This window comes from Sus scrofa, chromosome 13 (assembly GCF_000003025.6).
Source record: "Sus scrofa isolate TJ Tabasco breed Duroc chromosome 13, Sscrofa11.1, whole genome shotgun sequence".
NCBI lineage: Eukaryota > Metazoa > Chordata > Mammalia > Artiodactyla > Suidae > Sus > Sus scrofa.
Genome location: NC_010455.5, coordinates 34,004,799 through 34,026,120, shown reverse-complemented (window position 1 = coordinate 34,026,120; position 21,322 = coordinate 34,004,799). Strand labels below are relative to the sequence as shown.

At 45.0% G+C, this 21,322-nt stretch overlaps 2 protein-coding genes across 7 annotated transcripts in view; both read right to left on the bottom strand.

The window, feature by feature from the left end:
- IQCF3 (IQ motif containing F3) lies at positions 583-3,140 on the bottom strand. Its single transcript, XM_021068869.1, has 2 exons — positions 3,074-3,140; positions 583-2,357 (listed from the first exon to the last, which is right to left on the bottom strand). Exon 2 carries the CDS (start codon positions 2,322-2,324, stop codon positions 1,959-1,961), a length of 366 nt encoding a protein of 121 aa, XP_020924528.1. The 5' UTR covers positions 2,325-2,357; positions 3,074-3,140; the 3' UTR covers positions 583-1,958.
- Positions 9,417-21,322, bottom strand: part of LOC100738931 (IQ domain-containing protein F5-like) — a 75,036-nt gene continuing 63,130 nt past the window's right edge. For 3 of the 6 annotated variants that reach the window (XR_002337549.1, XR_002337551.1, XR_002337552.1), the window contains 4 exons: positions 19,140-19,304; positions 16,746-18,055; positions 14,385-14,535; positions 9,417-10,117 (listed from right to left, as the gene is read on the bottom strand). Coding sequence is in view for 2 of the 6 variants with exons in the window: in XM_021068865.1 (XP_020924524.1) it covers positions 17,606-18,055; positions 19,140-19,304; positions 19,490-19,507 (633 nt within the window). In the remaining 4 variants the exon portion in view is untranslated. Of the gene's footprint in view, positions 10,118-14,384; positions 14,536-15,936; positions 18,056-19,139; positions 19,305-19,489; positions 19,635-21,322 lie in introns of those variants that run through there. The other 3 variants (XR_002337550.1, XM_021068866.1, XM_021068865.1) reach the window with 3 other exon arrangements.

Below are 21,322 nucleotides of genomic sequence, written 5' to 3'. Positions count from 1 at the left end.
TCACCACCAACCAATCAAAAGACTGTAAATGATCACATACCCTATAACGTTCTTCTCAGCACATAGCCCCTTCCTCTTTTCCCTATTTTGTCTTCAAACAGAACCCAAAGAATGGGGTTTGGGTTTGGGGACATAAGACCACCTTCTCCCCAGGACTGCAAACTTCCTCAATAAAGCTATCTTTCCTTTTACCCAGCACCTGTCTCTCAGTATTGGATTCTCTCTCTCTTTTTTTTTTGGCTACGCGCCCCCCCCCCCCAAAATGTCCTGAGCCACTGAAGTGAAAACACTGGCTCCTTAATCCCCTGTGCCACAAGGGAACTCCTCAGTATTGGATTTTTAAATGGTGAGCAGATGAACTTAAGTTTATTATTTTTTATTTTATTTTTATTTTTATTTTTTTGCTATTTCTTGGGCCGCTCCCGCGGCATATGGAGGTTCCCAGGCTAGGGGTTGAATCGGAGCTGCAGCCACTGGCCTACGCCAGAGCCACAGCAACGCGGGATCCGAGCCGCGTCTGCAACCTACACCACAGCTCACGGTAACGCCGGATCATTAACCCACTGAGCAAGGGCAGGGACCGAACCCACAACCTCATGGTTCCCAGTCGGATTCGTTAACCACTGCGCCATGACGGGAACTCCAGAACTTAAGTTTAATAACACAAGCGCTAGGGCAATGCCACCACATGTGGTGAGCATTTGTTACCACTAAGATAAGTACAGATATTTAGAGCAAGCATTTACAAATGTTTAAAGCAAATTGAAATAGTAATTTTATGTATGTTTTAATAATTAAAAACAAGCCTTATATTTTGTATGCTTTTTCCATTTATTTTGTTTTATAAAATAATTGGTCTGTGATGGATTGGACATTAAAAAAAAAATGGTCCCTCCCCACAGACAGCTTCAGAAGCAGTGGTCTACAGTGCAATCATGGGAGTGGATGACTAAGCTAGGATGGAAGTCAAAATCACTGGAGGTGAGAGACTAGCAGCTTGGGGCCATCATCCAGTCAATGTTGAAGTCATTAAGAATCACATCATACATAGGGTAGAGGATGTAACTGGGAGCCCTATTTGTGTTCACCACCCTGGAGAAGCTGGCCCTGAGGAGGGAGGATGGAAGCAGATCTGAAGTTCCTTAAGATCATGTTATCTGCTATTTCCCAAAGAAAATAGCATCCAAGTTAGCATGAAGCTTGCAAAACCTTGTATCCAGTCATCACTAAGGCCAGCCTTCTGTGCTTTCTCTGGGATGCTCTGCTCCCTGGAGAGCCAGCCAAGTGCCTGACTTCTGTTTGAGGCTTGCCAAATAGAAAGCCAATGGGCACAACTCCAGCTGGTTCCTGATGGCAGGCTGAGAGAGGTGTGGCATGGCCTCACTTTCCTAAGAGGAGGTACTCAGAGTCTTCAGGAATATAAAGCCCAGCACCTCCCAGTTACAAGTTTAGAAGACTGGTGCCAGGGCTGTAGAATGGGACAACTGGTTCTGCATATATGAGGACAGCCTCAGGCAGCAGCTTGTGGTTTGGATAGAGTCACTGGCATATGGCCTCTGTGGGTCCAGAACGGGAGCCATAGGCGCTGAGAGGTAGGAATGGGGGTAGGAGGGAGAGGTACCTATATGTACTTTTTTTTTTCTTTTTTGGCCACCCCATGGCATAAGGAGTTCCTGAGCCAGGGGTCAGATCTGAGCCGCAGTTGCAACCTAAGCCACAGCTGCGGAAATCTTTAAACCACATTGCCGGGCTGAGGATCAAACCTGTGTCCCAGCACTCCCGAGATGCTGCTGATTCCATTGTGCCACAGTGGAAAATCTAGAGATACCTATATTGAAATGTTTCCCCCAGTAGAAGAGAAGGGAGAGACCTGAATCGCGTGGAAGTCACTGAAACGCACAAAACCTGGTCAGACATTTATTGGGGTGGTGGAGCCAGTTCTCCACCCTATAGCACTCTTAGACTGATAGGATTTCAATATGGAACTCTGGCTGGTTGTAAGTGCCTTCATATTGGGCCGGTGAAACATCACTGGTCTGGAAGGTGAAGCAGCTCTTTGGAGCTTGAAGTATGCAGATAGCATTGCATACTTGGCAGTAATGTTGAAGGCACTGCCACATGCGAACCCACGACTGGAGCTTGACTGCTGCCTGCTCCTGGATTACATAGATCTTCAATGAGTTCTGCCGTCGCTTATCCAACTGCCTCCATGTGACTGTTCTCCACCAGTACTGAATCATCCAGGCCCTGAGGGCAGCTGCCAACAGGGTCCTACGCACCAAGGTGCCACGCCACCAGGCCTGGATCTTCCCAGCTGCCTTCATTCTTGCTCTTTGGCGTTGTTTTGCAAGAAGCAACTAACCAAGCAAAGCAGAGGACTCCCAGTGAATCTGTCACCATAAACCACAGCTCTGATGTCTGCCACAAAGGACCTCTGATCTTCTCTCTTAAAGGTCAGCCTTTCCCTTGGTGGTTCTGAGGACCTAGAAGACCTGTTTGGGGTTTTGGCTCTACTTCTGTCTTGCTGTGGCCATGAACACATCTGCTCACCCTGAGTCACAGTGTTTTTGTCTATAAAACGGGGATACTCTTGCCCTGTGGTCTTCACAGGTTCATGGAATCACTGGAAACACTTTCTGATCCACAAGACCTGACAGGGGTGTGAGTCACCAGAGGGTCCTCAGGATGAACCTCTGTGTATATAGCTTGCATCTCAGTCCAAATTCCAGTCTGTGATGCTGCCTCCGGATGCCTAGGACCATGTCACAGCCCCTGGGAGACTCCCCACCTCACTGCTTTTGACTTCTACACTACTACCCTTCTGGACCTTCTCTGGCTCCCCAGTTCCCACTGCGCTGGGTCCCACTTTCCACCTGGCCTGTCGGCATCCTGATTTCTCGATTATCTACTGTCGCTCTCCATCCTTATCACAGTTCACCCAGAACAGGGAGGGAATTTACAAGGACAGGAGGCAACATGAACTGACTCCTGTGAGACCAGAGATGGAGTCTTAACTTCCGGGGATTATGGGGTCGGAGGGCCAATGATGTGTTCCTCTCATGCTCCCACCTACCTTCTGCCTCTCTCTCTCTGGAGCATCATCATCTGGTTGAGACTTCTGCAGTAAGAATGCAGGGAGAAATCACGAGTGAGGACCAGCCTCTGTGCAAAGTCTCCATAACCCCTGGTCTTTCCCTGGGTCCCTTAAAGTCACCTGGTGCTTCCCTCTGCCATGAGGCAATTTCCCACCCCCAGGGGAGGGAGTGCATAAGTCTTACACAACATTTACTGCCCATGGTTTTGGGGACAGTGGTCAGGTGTTCACATCCCCCTCTGGTCGCTGCTCCATTGGCCATGGCAGAGGCAGGAAGGATGGTAGATGAGGAGATAGCCATGATGTCACAAGGGCAACTATGACCCAGGAATCATGTTGCCTTCTCCAGACTCAGAGTTGTTGGATAAAGTGGAAACATCTGCCCACTTCCCTCCTGCCAGGGATGGACCAGGGTCTTTGGTAGAACCATAGGCCCCGAGAGTCTGTCTTTTCCCAAAGATGATCTCTGATCTGGTTCTCCTACAAGACCCTCCTGTTCTCAGCCACTGTGTGCAGCAGCTCACAGGGTGCAGAGGGAGGTGTGTGGGCCCAGCTGTTCCCCATGCCCTTCTGCTTTTTCTGCCATAGGCCCTTCTTCAGTGGGTGAGAAAGTTTCCTTTAATAGAGATCAGTGGGTGAGGGTGAGCAGAAGGTGCCAAGGAAGGGTTGAGATGGATGTACCTCAGCCAACTTCTGCTCCCTCCTTCCAGCTGCTGAAACCCTGTCCTTCTGTAGCTGTTTGGTTGCACTTAGCAAGCCAATATATGCTCCTTATAACAAAATAAGCCCTTTCATCCTATGTATGAAAGAGTTGGCTGGAGGAATTTACCAAACATGAGTCAATATCTGGGAGATAGTGTCCTCTTTCCCCCCACTGTAGACTCCTCTGGTAGTGGCAATGGTCATCTAGTTCTCCAGGCTCACTTCAAAATCCAGCTGTCACCTGGCTGTCTCTACTGCTATTTTCCAGCGACGTTCATTTTCTCTTTATAGACTCTCCATGGAGCTCCCTCCAGATCTCAAGAATATGCTGACACTGACATGGCTTTTTGTTTTTTTGGTTACACCCACAGCATATGGAAGTTCTTGGGCCAGGGGTTGAATCCAAGCTGCAGCTGCGACCTACGCCACAACTGTGGCAATGCCAGCTTTTCAATTCACTGCACCACAGTGGGAACGCGGACGTGGCCTCCTCATTATCTATCAACTTCCCACCAAATATGAGGATATTTTCAATTTAGGTCTGATCATGAGGGTTTATGTTATGCTAACTACTACTGAAAGCCATGACATGTGAACACTTCGATTCCCTTCCTTTCCCCACACAGCTTCACAGAAGCTCTTATTATTAAACTATTTAAAAATACCTGTAATTTGGGAATTCCCTTGTGGTGCAGCAGGTTAAGTATCTAGCATTGTCACCACAGTGGCACAGGTTGGATCCCTGGCCTGGGAACTTCTGTAAGTTGCAGGAGCAGCTTCCTCCCCTTCAAAAAAAATCTCTAATTTGATAACGGTGACTCTGTATGTACTCATGACCCAGCACAATCTGTCTTTCTCCTCTGAATTCATTTCTAAGTGACCTCCAATTATTCCTGGCAGCAGTCAATTGCTTTGAGGAGCAGCTGTGGGAGGTCTTCTCCAGGGATGCATAGGGGATGGCTGGCTGAGTCATAGCAGGTGGCTCCTCTATACCACCAAATCCTGACAAACTGCCTCCACTGTAGCAGCCCCAGTCTAACCTCTGAAAATCACATACTAATTTTTCTCAAACTGAAAGATGTAAAGTGTTATCCCCTTGTTGTTTTTACTTTGCATTTCTCTCACTAGAGACTTGAGCAGAGTAGGCTTAAGGGTGCTCCAATCTTGACACAGACCCTTTGTGAACTTGGTCTTTCACCTTCTTTCTGTTTCCTTCAGGGTAAAGTGAAGAGAAGGCACTGCTCTTCCATCATAGAGCTGCTGTGAGGACTCATGCAGGGAAAGTCCTTGGAACAGCATGGAGTCATAGTATTGCTCTACCTCTTTTACCTTGCATGATTATTGCATCTTGGCTATTTGGCATCTCTGTGTAACTGCCTGGTCCTGTCCTTGGCCTATTTTTCTATTGGATTTCCAGCATTCTCTTGTATGACTTCCTTGGATAATCCTCTGCTGGACAGAAATGTTCCAAATATCCTTTTCTAGGCATCATCTGCCTGTTAACTTTTCCCATGGTGTCTTACATTGCACAGATATCTGTTCATTCATTTTCCCCTTTATAACTGTGCTTCCATCTAATCTGATAGCTTCTTATTTATGTTTTACGCTGAGGTCTTTGACAAGTAATAGGAACATGATCCTGCACACCGTTTCTCCCTCTTTCTGGGACTAAGTTCCTCATTTTGATAGTGCACATCCTCCCTTAGTTTCCTAAAAAAAGAAGCATGTACCTAAGTTGTAATCTGAAAGTGACTTTATTCTTTTTTTTTCTTTGGTCTTTTTGCCATTTCTTGGGCCACTCCCGTGGCATATGGAGGTTCCCAGGCTAGGGGTCAAATTGGAGCTGTAGCCGCTGGCCTACACCAGAGCCACAGCAACACGGGATCCAAGCCAAGTCTGCAACCTACACCACAGCTCCTGGCAATGCCGGATCCTTAACCCACTGAGCAAGGCCAGGGATCATTGTTCCTAGTCGGATTCGTTAACCATGAGCCACGACGGGAACTCCAGAAAGTGACTTTATTCTACACTCAAGGTGCTTTTGTTGTGGTTCAGCAGGTTAAGAACCCAAGGATGCAGGTTAAGGGTGGGCTCCAATCTTGACACAGACTTTGTCTTTCATCCTCCTTGAGGATGCAGGTTCGATCCCTGGTCTCACTCAGTGGGTTAAGGATCTGGTGTTGCTGCAGGCTGCAGTACAAGTGGCAGATGTAGGTCAGATACAGCATTGCTGTGGCTGTGGTGTAGGCCTGCAGCTCTGATTCGACCCCTAGCCTGGGAGTTTCCGTATGTCGCAGGTTCAGCTGTAAAAAGGAAAAAAACAAAACATTCAAATGTGATGGATGGTTTTGCTTAGTACAGAATCCTAGATTGATTTCTTCAGTGGTCCATTGGTTGTTTCGTAGCATGTTGTTTAGTCTCCATGTGTTTGTGTTTTCTGCAGTTTTTTTCTTGTTGTTGATTTCTAGTGGTATAGCGTTGTGGTTGGAAAAGATGCTTGATATGACTTCAGGTTTCCTAAAGTTACCGAGGTTTGGTTTGTAGCCCAGGATGTGATCAATCTTAGGGAATGCTGCATGTGCACTTGAGGAGAAAGCGTATTCTGTTGCTTTTGGACGGAATGTCCTCTAAGTCTCTATTAAGTCCATCTGGTCTAATGCTTCATTCAGGGCCTGTGTTTCCTTGTTGATTTTCTGTCTGGATGATCTGTCCATTGCTGTAAGTGGGGTGTTAAAGCCCCCCACTATCATTGTGTTATTGTTGATTTGTCCTTTTAAGGTTGTTAGCAGTTGCCTTATATATTGTGGTGAACCCATGTTGGGTACATAGATATTTAAAATTGTTATATGTTCTTCTTGGATTGATCCTTTGATCATTATGTAGTGACCTTCCTTGTCCCTTAAAATATTCTTCATTTTAAAGTCCATTTTGTCTGATATGAGTATTGCTCCTCCAGCTTTCTTTTGATTCCCGTTCACATGGAATATTTTCTTCCATCCTCTCACTTTCAATTTGTATGTGTCCCTAGAAGTGAAGTGGGTCTTTTGAAGACAGCATATATATGGATCTTGTTTTTGTATCCATTCAGCCAGTCTATGTCTTTTGGTTGGGGCGTTTAGTCCATTAACACTTAAGGTAATTATTGATATGTATGTTCTTATTGCGGTTTTATTAATTGCTTTGGATTTATTTATTTATTTATTTATTTATTTTGTCTTTTTGCTATTTCTTGGGCCACTCCTGCGGCATATGGAGGTTCCCAGGCTAGGGGTCGAATCGGAGCTGTAGCCACCGGCCTACGCCAGAGCCACAGCAACGCGGGATCCGAGCCGCGTCTGCAACCTACACCACAGCTCACAGCAACGCCGGATCGTTAACCCACTGAGCAAGGGCAGGGACCAAACCCACAACCTCATGGTTCCTAGTCGGATTTGTTAACCACTGTGCCACAATGGGAACTCCCTGGATTTGTTTTTGTTGCTCTTTTTTCTTCCCTTCTTCTCTTGTTCTCTCCTCTTCTGGTTTGTTGACTATCTTTAGTGTTGTACTTGCACTGATTTTTCTTATTTGTTTGTGTATCAATTGTAGATTTTTGGTTTGCAGTTTTTCTGAAGTTTTGATATGAGTCTATATATATATATATATATATATGAGATCATTTTAAGTTGTTGATCTCCTAGTTGCAAGTTAACCTTCAGTGTCCTGCACTTGTACCCACGTCTTCTCATGATTTCTGATTTTGGTGGTATAATTGTGTGTGGATGATTTTGTATCTTTACTGTATATATACCTTTATTGGTGAGCCTTGTCATTTGTGGTATTTTTGTTTCCTGTTGCTGCTTTTTCTTTTCTGCCTAGAGAAGTTCCTTTAGTATTTGTTGTAAGGCTGGTTTAGTATTGCTGAATTCTCTTAGCTTTTGCTTATCTGTGAAGCTTTTGATTTCTCCTTCAAATCTGAATGAGCGCCTTGCTGGGTAGAGTAATCTTGGCTGGAGGTTTTTTCCTTTCATCACTTAAGTGTATCATGCCACTCCCTTCTGGCCTGCAGAGTTTCTGCTGAAAAATCTGCTGATAACTTTATCGGGGTTCCCTTGTATGTTATTTGTTCCTTTTCCTTAGCTGCTTTCAAGATTTTCTCTTTGTCTTTCATTTTGGTCAGTTTGATTAATATGTGTCCTGGGGTGTTCCTCCTTGGGTTTATTTTATATGGTACTTGTTGCACTTCCCAGATTTGAGTGAGTGGTTCCTTTCCCATGTTAGGGAAGTTTTCGGCTATTAGCTCTTCGAGTATCTTTTCTGTCCCTTTCTCTCTCTCTTCTCCTTCTGGCACCCCTATAATACGGATGTTGGTGTGTTTAACATTGTCCCAGAGTTCTCTGAGACTCTCTTCATTTGTTTCCAAACTTTGTTCTCTTTTCTGTTCCACATCCATAATTTCTACTAATCTGTCCTCCACCTCGCTTATTCATTCTTCTGCCTCCTGTATTCTGCTGTTAGCTGCTTCTAGTGAATTTTTTATTTGTTACTGTATTTTGCATCTCTTCTTAAGTTTTACATCTTGTATCTCCTTGGTCAGTGTTTCCTGTGTTATCCATCTTTGCCTCCAGTTTATTTCCAATGTCTTGCATCATCTTCAGCATCAACAGTCTAAAGTCTTTTTCCTGGAGGCTGAGAATCTCCTGATCACTCAGCTGATTTTCTGGGGGGTTTTCTTTCTCCCTCATCTGAGTTATAGTTCTCTGCCTTTTCATTTTTATAGGTTTTTGGTGTGGTGACCTTTTTACAGATACTAGAGTTGTAGCCTCTCTTACTTCTGATGTCTGCCCCCCTGTGGCTGAAGTCCATATGGGGGCTTGCTGCAGGCTTCCTGATGGGAGGGGCTGAGGCCTGCCCACTGGTGGGTGGAGCTGATCCTGATCCCTCTGGTGGGTGGGGCTTTGTCTCTGGATCGGATTAGAGGTGGGGCTGTGTGCCTGGGGGGACTTTAGGCAGCCTGTTTACTGAGGGGCGGGGCTGTGATCCCACCTGGATTGTTGTTTGCCCTGGGGCTTCTCACCACTGACTGATGGGTGGGGCCAGATTTTCCCAAAATGGCCACCTCCAGAGAAAGGCACACTGCTGAATATTCCCCAGAGCTTTGCCCCCAGTGTCCTTCCCCCACAACAAGCCACATTCACCCCTGTTTTCCCAGGAGGTCCTCCAAGAACTGCAGTCAGGTTTGACCCAGATTCCTATGGCGACTTTGCTTTGCCCTGGGACTTAGTGCACGTGAAAGTCTGTGTGTACCTTTTAAGAATGGGGTCTCCGTTTCCCCCAGTCCCATGGAGCTCCTGTGCACAAGCCCCACTGGCCTTCAATGCCAGATGCTCTGGGGGCTCTTTCTCCCAGTGCCAGATCCGCACATGTGGGAGTCTGATGTGGGGCTCAGAACTCTCACTCCTGTAGGTGAGTCTCTGTGAATCAGTTAGTTTCCAGTCTGTGGGGCTTCCCACCCAGGAGGTATGGGGTTGCTTATATCATGAAATTGCCCCTCCTACCTCTGGATGTGGCCTCCTCTTTGTCTTCTGGAGTAGGATATCTCTTTTGAAGGTTTCTGGTCCATTTGGATGAAGATTGCTCAGCCTTTAGTTGTGAATTTTGTTGTTTTTTAGGAGAGAAGTTGAGCTCCAGTCCTTCTATTCTGCCATCTTACTCCCATCTCCCAAATATTCTTTTCTCTAATGGCACGCTATTCTTGTTTCATTTATTTATCATCTCTTATCAGTCTAGAATATTAGTTATAGTTGTTAGGTTTTTTTCTTTTAACTTTTTCCATCTGTTCCCAGTATTGCCTCTATTTCTTTAAGCCTTTTATTGTTTTTGCTTTTGGCTCAAACTTTCACGTTAGAAGCTTTATGTAAATGTTAAGAATTTATGTTAATATTGCCTATTTATGTGTAAGAGGAGAACTATAATGTCAAAAGGAAGCTCAGCATGCATGATTTACTTTACGGGTGCCATTTCAGTATAGGCTAATAAGGCAGAGTTGAATTTTGCTTCAAACATCAGTATTGACTTGTTTTATTCTTTGGATCTTGTGGTATATTGCTTTAGTAGCCTTATATTCACAACTTTTGCCACAGGACTTTGAAGTTTCTTTCCATAAGGGAACAAAATCTATCTTCCTATGCTTTGGGTTTGGCTGTGTGACTTGCTTTGGCCAGTAGAATAGGTGGAATGAGGACATACAAGTTTGGCTTTGGCTTTGAAAGGCTTCACCCATTTATGTTTGCCCTCTTGTTCTTCTGCCATTGCCATGAGACAAGAAAATGCCCAGGAAGACTGTTGGTATGAGGAAGAAGATGAGAAATGTTAGAGAACCACTGACTGAAACCACCCACTTTGGCCAGGCACAATAATAACTGCTTAAATGAGTTATCTCACAAAAGGAGATCCTAATAAGGAACACAGTGCTGCTGCCAAAAATAAACTGGGAGATGATGTTTCTACTGTTTCAGTGGGTTAAGAATCCCACTGCAGCTACTTGGGTCACTGTGTAGGTGTGGGTTCGATTCTTGGCCTGGAGCAGTGGATTAAAGGATCCAGCATTGCCACAGCTGGGGTGTAGGTCACAGCTGTGGCTCAAATTCAATCCTTGGTCAGAGAACTTACATATGCTGCAGGTGTGGCCATAAAATTAAAACCACCTCCAAAAACAGACTAACTGGGAAAATTCAGGAGGGTCCAAAAGGAAGAAGGAGACGCCAGCCAATATGTTCTAACAACTTCCCCCAAACCCTCACACTGGAATCCATCTTGGCTGAGAGATATGCATGCCTCCAGGAAGGACCCTGAGTCAGATCAAAATGTGAGCACAGGGAACCCTATTACACTGTTGGTGGGAATGTAAATTGGTGCAACCACTGTGGAAAACAGTATGAAGATTCCTCAGAAAACTAAAAACAGAATTACCATTTGATCTGGCATTCCCACTCCTGGACATCTATCCAGAGAAAACCATGACTCAAAAAGACACATGTACTCCAATGTTCATTGCAGCACTATGTACAAGAGCCAAGACATGGAAACAACCTAAATGTCCATTGACAGAGGAGTGGATCAAGAAGATGCGGTGTGTATACACAATGGAATATACTCAGCCAGTAAAAGGAAATAAGTAACGGCATTTTTAGCAACATGGATGGACCTAGAAATTATCATGCTAAGTGAAGTCAGTCGCTTACATGTGGAATATAAAAAAAAAAGGACACAATGAACTTTGTAGAACAGATACTGACTCACAGACTTTGAAAAACTTAGTTTCCAAATGAGACAGGTTGGGGGGTGGGAGGATATGCTGAGGGTTTGGGATGGAAATGCTATAAAATTTGGTTGTGATGACTGTTGTACAACTATAAATGTAATAAAATTCATTGAGTAATAAAAAATAAAAATGCTAAAAGAAAAAAAATTAAAAATAAAGTGACTATTTAAAAAATAATATTGTACTGGCATAGTACCAAAATAATAATAATAATAATAATAATAATAATAAATATGGGCACAAGCAAGGTGATTGACTAGAGGAAATTAACCTCATTACCACAAAACCTGAGACTGCAAGCCATGTGGTAGAGTAGTTCCCCTGGGTTTCCTTACCCTGCTATTCTCCACCTGCACGTTCCTTCACAATAGTCTTTTGCTTTGTCAGTGTGCATGTCTCCTTGGGCAAGTCATTTCTGACTGTTAGATAAGAGCCCATTTTTGGGCCCTGGGCCCTGGAAGGGCTCCTCCTTCAGATAACAGAAACAGAGCTTTCCTAGTCAGGCCACCCCCACTGAAAACAGCTAAAGTCAACATGCTTATTTTTGCATGCCATTGAGGCTTGTGGCAGATTGTTATTCAGCATTTGTGTAGAAATAATGGGCTGATTCCCCAGAGAAGAATCCCACAACCTTGAATGAGAGTAGAAAAATGAAACTTGGAGTTCCCTTCGCACAGCAGAAACGAATCTGACTAGCATCCATGAGGATGCAGGTTCAATCCCGGGTCTCACTCAGTGGGTTAAGGATCTGGTGTTGCCATGAGCTGTGGTGTAGGTCACAGACATGGCTCAGATCTGGCATTGCTATGACTGTGGCATAGGCCAATGGCTACAGCTTCAATTTGACCCCTAACCTGGGAACTTCCGTATGCCACGAGTGTGGCCCTAAAAACAAGACAAAATGAAAAACAAAACTGATTGCAGGCTTTCAAGGAGCTGAGCTGGCACAGAGGGCTGGAGGTCTCACTGTCCAGACTATACACTTCCAATAAATCCCTCCATTTTAGTATGGCACTCACCTCTGCCTTCAGCCATGCCTGAAATCCCTGAGTCCAGATGCTCTTTGCTTTAAATTATCCAGAAAATAAACCTCTCTCTCGTTAGGGTGAATGAGGGGCTACTGCATGTTATACATGAAGGGGGGGAATGGAGTGAAGATGGAATTTCAACAAATCCTTAAATGTTTAATCCTCACCTTAGTTTTTTGTTTTTTGTTTTTTCTTTTTGTTTTTTTTTTTGTCTCTTTGTCTTTGTAGGGCCGCACTTATGGCATATGGAGGTTCCCAAGCTAGGGGTCTAATCAGAGCTACAGCTGCCAACCTATGCCAGAGCTACAGCAACGCTAGATCCGAGCTGCATCTGCGACCTACACCACAGCTCACAGCAACACCGGATCCTCAACCCACTGAGCAAGGCCAGGGATTGAACCCACAACCTCATGGTTCCTAGTGAGATTTGTTAACCACTGAGCCATGGCAGGAACTCCCTCACCTTAGATTCTTAATAGCTAGTGAGTTAATTCCACACTAGTTTGTAATGTATTTTTTTTTTTTTTTTTTTTTTTGTCTTTTTTGCTATTTCTTGGGCCGCTCCCGCGGCATATGGAGGTTCCCAGGCTAGGGGTCTAATCGGAGCTGTAGCTACTGGCCTACGCCAGAGCCACAGCAACGTGGGATCCGAGCCGTGTCTGCAACCTACACCACAGCTCACGGCAACGCCGGATCATTAACCCACTGAGCAAGGGCAGGGACCGAACCCGCAACCTCATGGTTCCTAGTCGGATACGTTAACCACTGCGCCACGACGGGAACTCCTGTAATGTATTTTAATGTGACTGATCATTTCCCAGCCTTTTTCAAAATTGTATTAATTGTGGATATTTATTCTTCAATATGATTTTTGTCTGTTTGCTAATTTCCCAAAAACTCCTGATGAGATTTTTAATGGGAATTAAGTTTAATTTACAGATTAACTGAGCGATAACGGACGACTTTACAATGTTAAGCCATTTTATCAGTGACTTTATAGTATTTTTCCTATTTATTCGGGTCTTCTTTTATGTCCTTTTGAGCTATGGACAGAAGCCGCATATTTAACTTCAAAGATGCGCCCATAAAGAGAAAAGCAGCATGCCTTTCATGTTCTCTTTTGTCCTTGCAAGTGAGACTGCGGATATAATTACTGATCTTGAGCTGCCATTTTAGATCATGAAGTGATTTTGGGAAGAGAGGCCATAGGTATCAGAGTAACAAGAAGGATGGGGCCAGAATTTCTTAGTCTGCGGGGCCATACCAGGCCCAGAACACCTGTTTCTGAACTTCTATGGGAAAGAGAAATAAACCTCCATTTGTTTATACCACCGTTACTTTGGTTCTGCTTTCACTTACAGCCACCACATAGTAAAACTCTACCCCACTGATTTGCATAGTGGAATTTCATAAAACTGTAGCGAAATATTCTTTCTTGAGAACATAATACTGAATTAGAAATGTTGGGTGAGGCCCAGCAATCTGCTTTAATGGGACCTCCCACATGATCGGGATGTATGCTGAAGTCTGAAAAACACTGCCCTATTTCTCTCTCTTAGGTCCAATGCCCACAATAGGATCTCTTCATGGGAAGATTGCTCATTTTCGTTAGGGGGCAGAGCTCAGAGGTTATCCTGAGATAGGAGGGAAAAGGGCAGGGCACAACCTTCAAAAGTAATATAGCCTTTGAAGATAGGACACAAACTGATTAGAACTAGTTATGCCCAAAATGATGGCAATATTTGACTTCTAATGGACCTTGAGACTCATATGCTCACTGTAACGTAGTGAGCTGAGACATGAATTTAGTGAGCATGCTAAATGACAGGTGCCATGACAGTTCTCAGGCTGACCATAAAAGACCAAAAAGTGGGTGATGGCTCAATTCCTGGGAATTCCCACTCCTCTAAAATAGTTGGAATAATCCTCCTACTTGTTAGCCTACGAAATCACCCAGTTCATAAAAACTAACTACCCCATATTTCACATCTGCTCTCATCTTCTGAAATAGCCTGCATTCTGCCTGTGGAGTGTTTTTTCCAGGGATGCTTTTACCTTTTGAAATGCACCACGTTCTCTCTATGGAATGTGTATCTCTGCTTTTACTTTACCTCAGCTTGCTCTTGAATTCTTTCCTACATTCAGAAAGCCAAGGATCCTCACTTGGAACCCTCCTGAGACTGGGACATGACCACCCTCTTGTACCCCATATTCCTGCAACATCTTTACAAAGGATACTAATAAATCTAATTCTCACCTATCACTTTGGCTCTCGCCGAATTCCTTCTGTGCTAAGACATGAAGAACTTGAACTTCATTAAATCCTGAGACATGTTGTGCAGCTTCAGTTGGAAGACTGAGGGTTCAGGTCCCATTTGAGAGTGGTGGTTTCAATCCTGGAGTGAAGGCTGCCACACACATGCTTTGCATAAGTGGAGTAGAGGGCAAGAGAAGGGCCTGGCAGGTTCATCTATTCCTCAGCAGTTGTTTTATAAATGGCTGATGATTAACCATGGCTTCCTCCTGCTAACTTGAACTGGGCAAATATAAAACTCCACATTTGGCTTACAGGTGACCAATTCATGGTCAGATTCACACTCAGATCAGTCTAATTCTATATGATTAGCTGATTGATGCATTAATCCAGAGCACTTTCCTTTTCAACCTCACGACACAGTCTTATAAGAATGTTGTGGTTTTGGGAGTTCCTGTTGTGGCACAGCCGAAATGAATTAGACTAGTATCCATGAGGATGCTGGTTCGACTCCTGGCCTCGCTCAGTGGGTGGGGGATCTGGTGCTGTTATGGCTGTGGCGTAGGCCTGAAGCTGTAGCTCTGATTCAACCCCTAGCCTGGGAATCTCCATATGCCCCAGGTGAGGCCCTAAAAAGCAAAAAAACAAAACAAAACAAAACAAAAGCAAAAAGCATGTTGCGGTCTTCTGGGTGTATTAAATGAGGGAAAATTCCATGTTTATTGTCGAGAATGTCCTAGGTATACCTTCTGCCAAGTTTCTCATTCAAAAACCAATTTTTGAAAACTTCTTCCTGAAAAGCAACTTATATATAATTCAATCTCCTTTAAGGGTTTATTATCTGCTGAGTTCTCCTGCTCTTTTGTTGTTTGTCATAGCAAAACGACTTTAGAGAAAATGGAGGTTTACTGATTCACAACAACAAGAATTTCCATAGTATAGTGGGAGGTAGCTTCAGACACTTCTGGATCCAGAAGCCCAAAGGAATCTCTAGGACTTAGTCCCTCTCTTTCCATCTTTTGGCCCTACTTTCCTCTGTGCTGGCTCCATTCTCAGCAAGTTATTTCCATGAGGTGTCCCCCAAAACTCTGGTTTCATAATTCTTTTTTGTTGTTGTTGTCTTTTTTTTAGGGCCACACTAGGGGCTCCCAGGTTAGGAGTCAAATCGGAGCTGTAGCTGCTGGCCTAGGCTACAGGCAGAGCAACGCCAGATCCAAAATGTGTCTGCAACCTACGCCACAGCTCACAGCAATGCCAGATCCTTAACCCACGAGTGAGGCCAGGGAATGAACCTGCATCCTCATGGATACTAGGTAGATTTGCTTCCACTGAGCCATGATGGGAACTCCTGAATCATTACTCTTTTATTTTTTCTTTTAGGGCCACACCTGTGGCATATGGAAGCTTCTGGGCCGGGGTGGAATCAGAGCCACAGCTGCCGGCCTATGCCACAGCCACAGCATGACCAGATCCAAGGCCACATCTGCAGCCTACGACACAGCTTGCGGCAATGCTGGAACCTCAACCCACTGAGAGATCAAATCCACATCTTGATGGAGACTATGTCAGGTTCTTAACCCACTGAACCACGATGGGAACTCCTGAATTGTTACTCTTATGTTAATGGTTAATATTACGTGATTATGGGATTAGTTCCCTGGAGGTTCAGTGAGTTAAGGATCTGGCATTGTCACTGCTGAGGCTCAGGCTGCTTCATGGCAAGGGTTTGATGCCAGGAACTGGGAATTTCTGCATAGTGTGAGCACAGCCCCCAAAATATTATGTGATTAATCTAAAATGGTTATGTGAATTTCACATCAATTATACCCCATCTCTCTATATATTTTATGTCCTTTCCTGTGATGTTCAGGGGGAGCCACAAGAGAACAGGAGAGGCACAGGAGACAAGCATCATACTTACAAGATCTTAGAGAAGAGGTCACCTCATACCACACAGGGTCACAAGGGACGCATCAGATTTGGGCAAGTGGCAGAAGACAGGGGTGAGAAAAGAACTTTTGCCATGGTCTTTCTTGGAGTGGGAAAGGCAAGGCAGTTTAGCATTGGCTAGTTTGAGTAACTTGGGCGGGCTCTAAATTATAGGGCTGTCCCCCAGATGCCCAGCTGGGATGAGTGAGGCCCAGGAATACTGCCCTCTGGGGTGTACAGGCCTGAGAGAGCAGGTAAGGCTCTGGATTGGTTAGTTTGCACATCAAAGGCCGGCTCCAGGCTGAGTGCTTTGCCATCTCAAAGACTTGGCCAGCACTGGGAGGGGGAGTCCACCCGAGCCAGCAAGGGGTTTTTAAAAATGATGTCAAAATGTCACAACATACAGACAATAAAAATGTACAGACAAAAGCATACCGAGAGGGAGCGAGACCCCGCTGTTCTAGGTCCTGGGAACACAGCACTGAACCCAGAGTCCCTCCTCTCCTGAAGCTCACCTCTCCTGGGGGAACAGAAAACAGAAAAGGGGGTAAGATAACCACTGCGGGGATGAGGACTGAAGCTGGAAAGCAGAGCCAGGAGCCAGAGCACACAGAAGGGGGCGGCGGGAAAAGCTGTCTCATTTGGGTGGTCAAACCAAAGAAGGCCTCCTTGGAAGGAACAGAGAGCAGAGACAAACCTGAATGGAGCGAGAGCTCTACTTGCAAGAAGACAACCCAAGGAGAGGAGGCAGCAAGGGCAAAGAGCTGCGATGGGAGGCTGCTGGTCTATTTGATATTAGCAGAGCTGCCAGGGGGGACCCTGGCGACAGGGTGAGATGGCCAAGGCCAGACCGTGCAGGCTTATGTAGACCCCGGAGGGAGGGCTTGGGAATGGTTCTAAATTGAATGAGAAGCCACTGAACGACTAAGAGCATCAGATGGCACAGGGCTCCACGCTGTGCGGCTATAAGGGGCGGGGGGCACCATAAACACAGACCTCGCTACAAAGCAGTTTCCCTGGTGCTGGCTGACTCGGTGGCCCTGCAATGCCATCTCACCTCCCCATGGCAGACATTACTAATCAAGCACAGACTCTGCTGATCTAGCACCTGGCTCCTAAAATCCTCCTCCACATGGGACTGCAGACAACTCCTGCCGCTCCCACAGAGCTGACCTGTGAGGAGCCCAACATCTGCCACCATATACCTTGACCCTTTGCCGAGACAAGGACCTCGTGGAGCTTGTCTGACAGAGTGTTGGAGTGCCTGTCATGACTCAGTGTTGGAGTCGACCTGGTCAATTCTTTATTGGGAAGGGGATGCAGTCTGTAATCCGACAGACCTGTGACCCCAGAAAGATCTCAAGCTCAAGTCTGAGCTGGCTTGCTGTGATTTCATAGCTGCCCCTGAAAAAGCCACGGGTATGGCAATTATGCCAGCGCCAGTAGACCTGGATGATGCGGGCAGCATTAAGCAAACGGCAGTAACGAAGGTGGATACGCCACATGCGGACCCAAGACTGGAGTCTGACTGCTGCCCAGTTTTGCCGGGCATAATACTCCAGTGCAGCCCGCCGTCTCTTCTCCAGCAGCTCTGCCAGCTTCTGCTTCCACCAGTACTGAATGATACTCGCTCTTAGTGCAGCATGCAGCAGCGTCCTACGCACCAAGGTGCCCCGCCACCAGGCCTGGATCTTTACTGCTTTCAAGTGATTGTCAGGGGGTGGCTTTTTCACTGGGGGTGGGGGCTGCAAGGAAAAAGAAGGGTCACTCAGGAAACATTCGCAACCCTTCTCAGCCCTGGCGTGAGTCAGGAAAGGGGTCCTGACCCTTTGTCAACAATGGCCCCTTTCTCAGAACTTCCTCAGCACTGGGCAGGCCACAGGCTAGAGCAAAAAGACCAGACGAGGGGTCTCTACCACTCTTCATGAGCAGACACATCACGCTGACCTCCGAGTCTCAGGATCCTCAGCTGTAACACGAGGTGCACCTGCCCTAGCTGTCACCTGGTTACTTGGACCTGGGTGGCCAGTCTAGAACAAGAACATCACGATCTGTGGGTCAGAGGATTACTATGTTCCACTTGGGCCTGACCACCTACCTGGGACGCACAGCCCTCCCTGCAGACCTCGCCCGCAGGCTGAAGAAGGGTCAGGCTTTGCCCTCTTTTCATGCTTGACTCCAGCTCCAATGCGCCACCTGCTGGCTCCCTCCAGCACGTCATAGTATTAGAAGTGTGCCTTCTCTACACAGTTTGGAGTCTTTCTCTGGTATTCCTCACTCTCACCTGTTTGGCTTCTCACACCTTGAACTTCAGTTAACATCCACACACATGCACTCACAGAAACACACACACACACACACACACACACACTTCGCACACAATTCCAGACTTGGGTTTCCCTGTACTTGACTATGCATCCCCAAAACAGCCCTCACCACCCACTCCTCAAACCAGTGGCATGCTTTGACTCCCGTTTGTCAGAGTTCCTTCTCCCTACAACCACGTCTCCATGTCTCACTCACACCCACCTTTTCAGACCATGAAGGAACTAGGACAACAGGACAACCAAAGATGAGTCCATTTCTATTCGTTCCAGCTGTGGATAGGACAACCACTCATCCTGGTTGGCCTGGGACATTCTTAGTTTATGATTGTTGTTCCTGAGCATTAATTTTCATAGCGCTACCTTTCACTCACAGATGTACCCCGCTTTGGATGACAAAAATCCCTGACCATCCCATGCCATGGGCCACAGAGAAGACAAGCCATCACTCCCAGGTGACTGTGATTGGACATGTTGCAGGTTGGGTTCCCCTCAATGGACCTACCTTTGGTGGCTTTGGTGGCTTTGGTGGCTTTGGTGGCTTTGGTGGAGGTGTTGGAGGTGGTGTTGGTGGCCTTTGTTTCTTCTCTTTCTTCTCTTTTTCTTTCTCTCTTATTAGTGTGGTTTCATCTTCATCTTCTATTACGATTTGACATACGTGGCCATCTTTCTGTAATCAGAGTTTAGAGAGGAAAGGTATGGGTAGGTTGTTCTCTCTAAACTCTGTGCTGAGTCTACCACATGCTTAACTCCCTGCCTTGCCTGCAGACCCTAAATATGGGACTGGCATCCTTAATTAACTGTGGAATCCCACCTTCCCTGCCGGAAAGTTTGGGTAGATTGGTTCTTTCTTACACAGCATCGAATGCCCATGACTTGGAAATAGCTTGTTCAAATCCCCTCAGGTCTGTGATCCCCTATATTTCCCATAGTTAAGAGGTAGATGTCCCCATTGCTCTCAGGTCTGTCCTCTTCCAGCCACAGCTCTGGCAGGAGGACGGGAGGAGGGAAGAGAGAAATGATGTCATAAGGGCACCTGTGACACCAGGATGGTTCCCAACCATGGAGTCCTTTTTGGAGAAAATGTGGAAGTCCTGTCCATTCTTTCTGTTATAATTGACCAAAATTTTGTTAAAATGGCAGGATACTGAAATGACTGGTTCACTGGCACAAAATTGTATAAGGTTTGTCATTTCAGGCTAGTGGTTAAAAAGCATAAATTTTAGATAATTTATTTTAAAAATTTGTATTAAAGTATAGTTGATTTATAATGTTCTATTGATTTCTGCTGTACAGCAAAGTGACCCAGTCATACACACATATACATTCTTTTTCTCATATTATCTTCCATCATTTTAATTTGAGATAATATAAATAAACTCATCAATAGGGAATTCAATTTCATGGATTTAAGTTTGATCAAACAATGGAAACAAGAATTAGAAAGAATGAGTTTGGAGCTAAATCTCAAACAAGTGCTTCACAAAAGAACTACAAATGGCTAAGAAGCTCATGAAATGATGCCCAGCATCATTAGTCATGACAGAAATAAAATTAGAATCACCATGAGATATTTTCTAGACATCCTAAAGAATGGCTAAAAAAAAGTACTGACAACATTAGGGAGTTACTGCTGTGCTGCAGCAGGTTACAAATCTGAATGCAGTGGCTTGGTTCCATTGCGGAGACATGGGTTTGAACCTCAGTCTCATGCAGTGGGTTAAAGCATCCTGTGTTGCTGCAGCTTCAGCTGCAGCTCAGATTTGATGCCTGGCCCAGGGACTCCCAAATGCTGCAAGTGTGGACTTAACAAAAAATAATGACAACATTATACACTGCTGTTGTGAACATATCAAATTGTAGAAATACTTTGAAAAATGGTTTGGCAGTTTCTAATAAAGTTAAGCATATCTCTACCCTATAACTTAGCAATTCTACTCCTAATATTTACATAAGAGAAATGGAAACATCTCTCTTCAAAAGATTTGTGCATGAATGTCCACAGTAAATTTATTCAAATTGGTCAAAATTGGAAACAACCAAAATGTTCAGCAAAGTTGACTAGACAATGCAATTGTAGTATACTCATATAATGAAATAATACACAGTAAAAAAAATGAACAAATTACTGAAACAAAATAACATAAGTGAATCTTGAAAACATGCTATATCAAAGAAGCCACAGAGGCACAACACTGTAAAGCAACTATATTTAAAAGTTTTTTTAAATATAAAAGATTGACAAATAACAAATGCTAGAGCCGGTGTGGACAAAAGGGAACCCTCCCACACTGTTGGTGGGAATGTAAATTGGTACAATCACTATGGAAAGCAGTATGGAGGGTCCTCAGAAAACTGAATATAGAACTACCATATGATCCAGCAACCCCACTCCTGGGCATATATCCAAACAAAACTTCCACTCAAAAAGATACACACCCTATATTCATTGCAGCACTATTCATAATAGCCAAGACATGGCAACAACCTAAATGTCCATCGACAGATGAATGGATTAGGAAGATGTGGTAATACATACAATGGAATACTACTCAGCCATAAAAAGGACAAAATAATGCCTTTTGCAGCAACATGGATGCAACTAGAGATTCTCATACTAGGCAAAGTAAGTCAGAAAGAGAAAAACAAATACCATATGATATTACTTATATGTGGAATCTAAAATAT

Excerpts from the sequence above, each read along its gene's own strand:
- IQCF3 (XM_021068869.1), bottom strand. The coding sequence starts at position 2,324 with ATGAAGGCAGCTGGGAAGATCCAGGCCTGGTGGCGTGGCACCTTGGTG.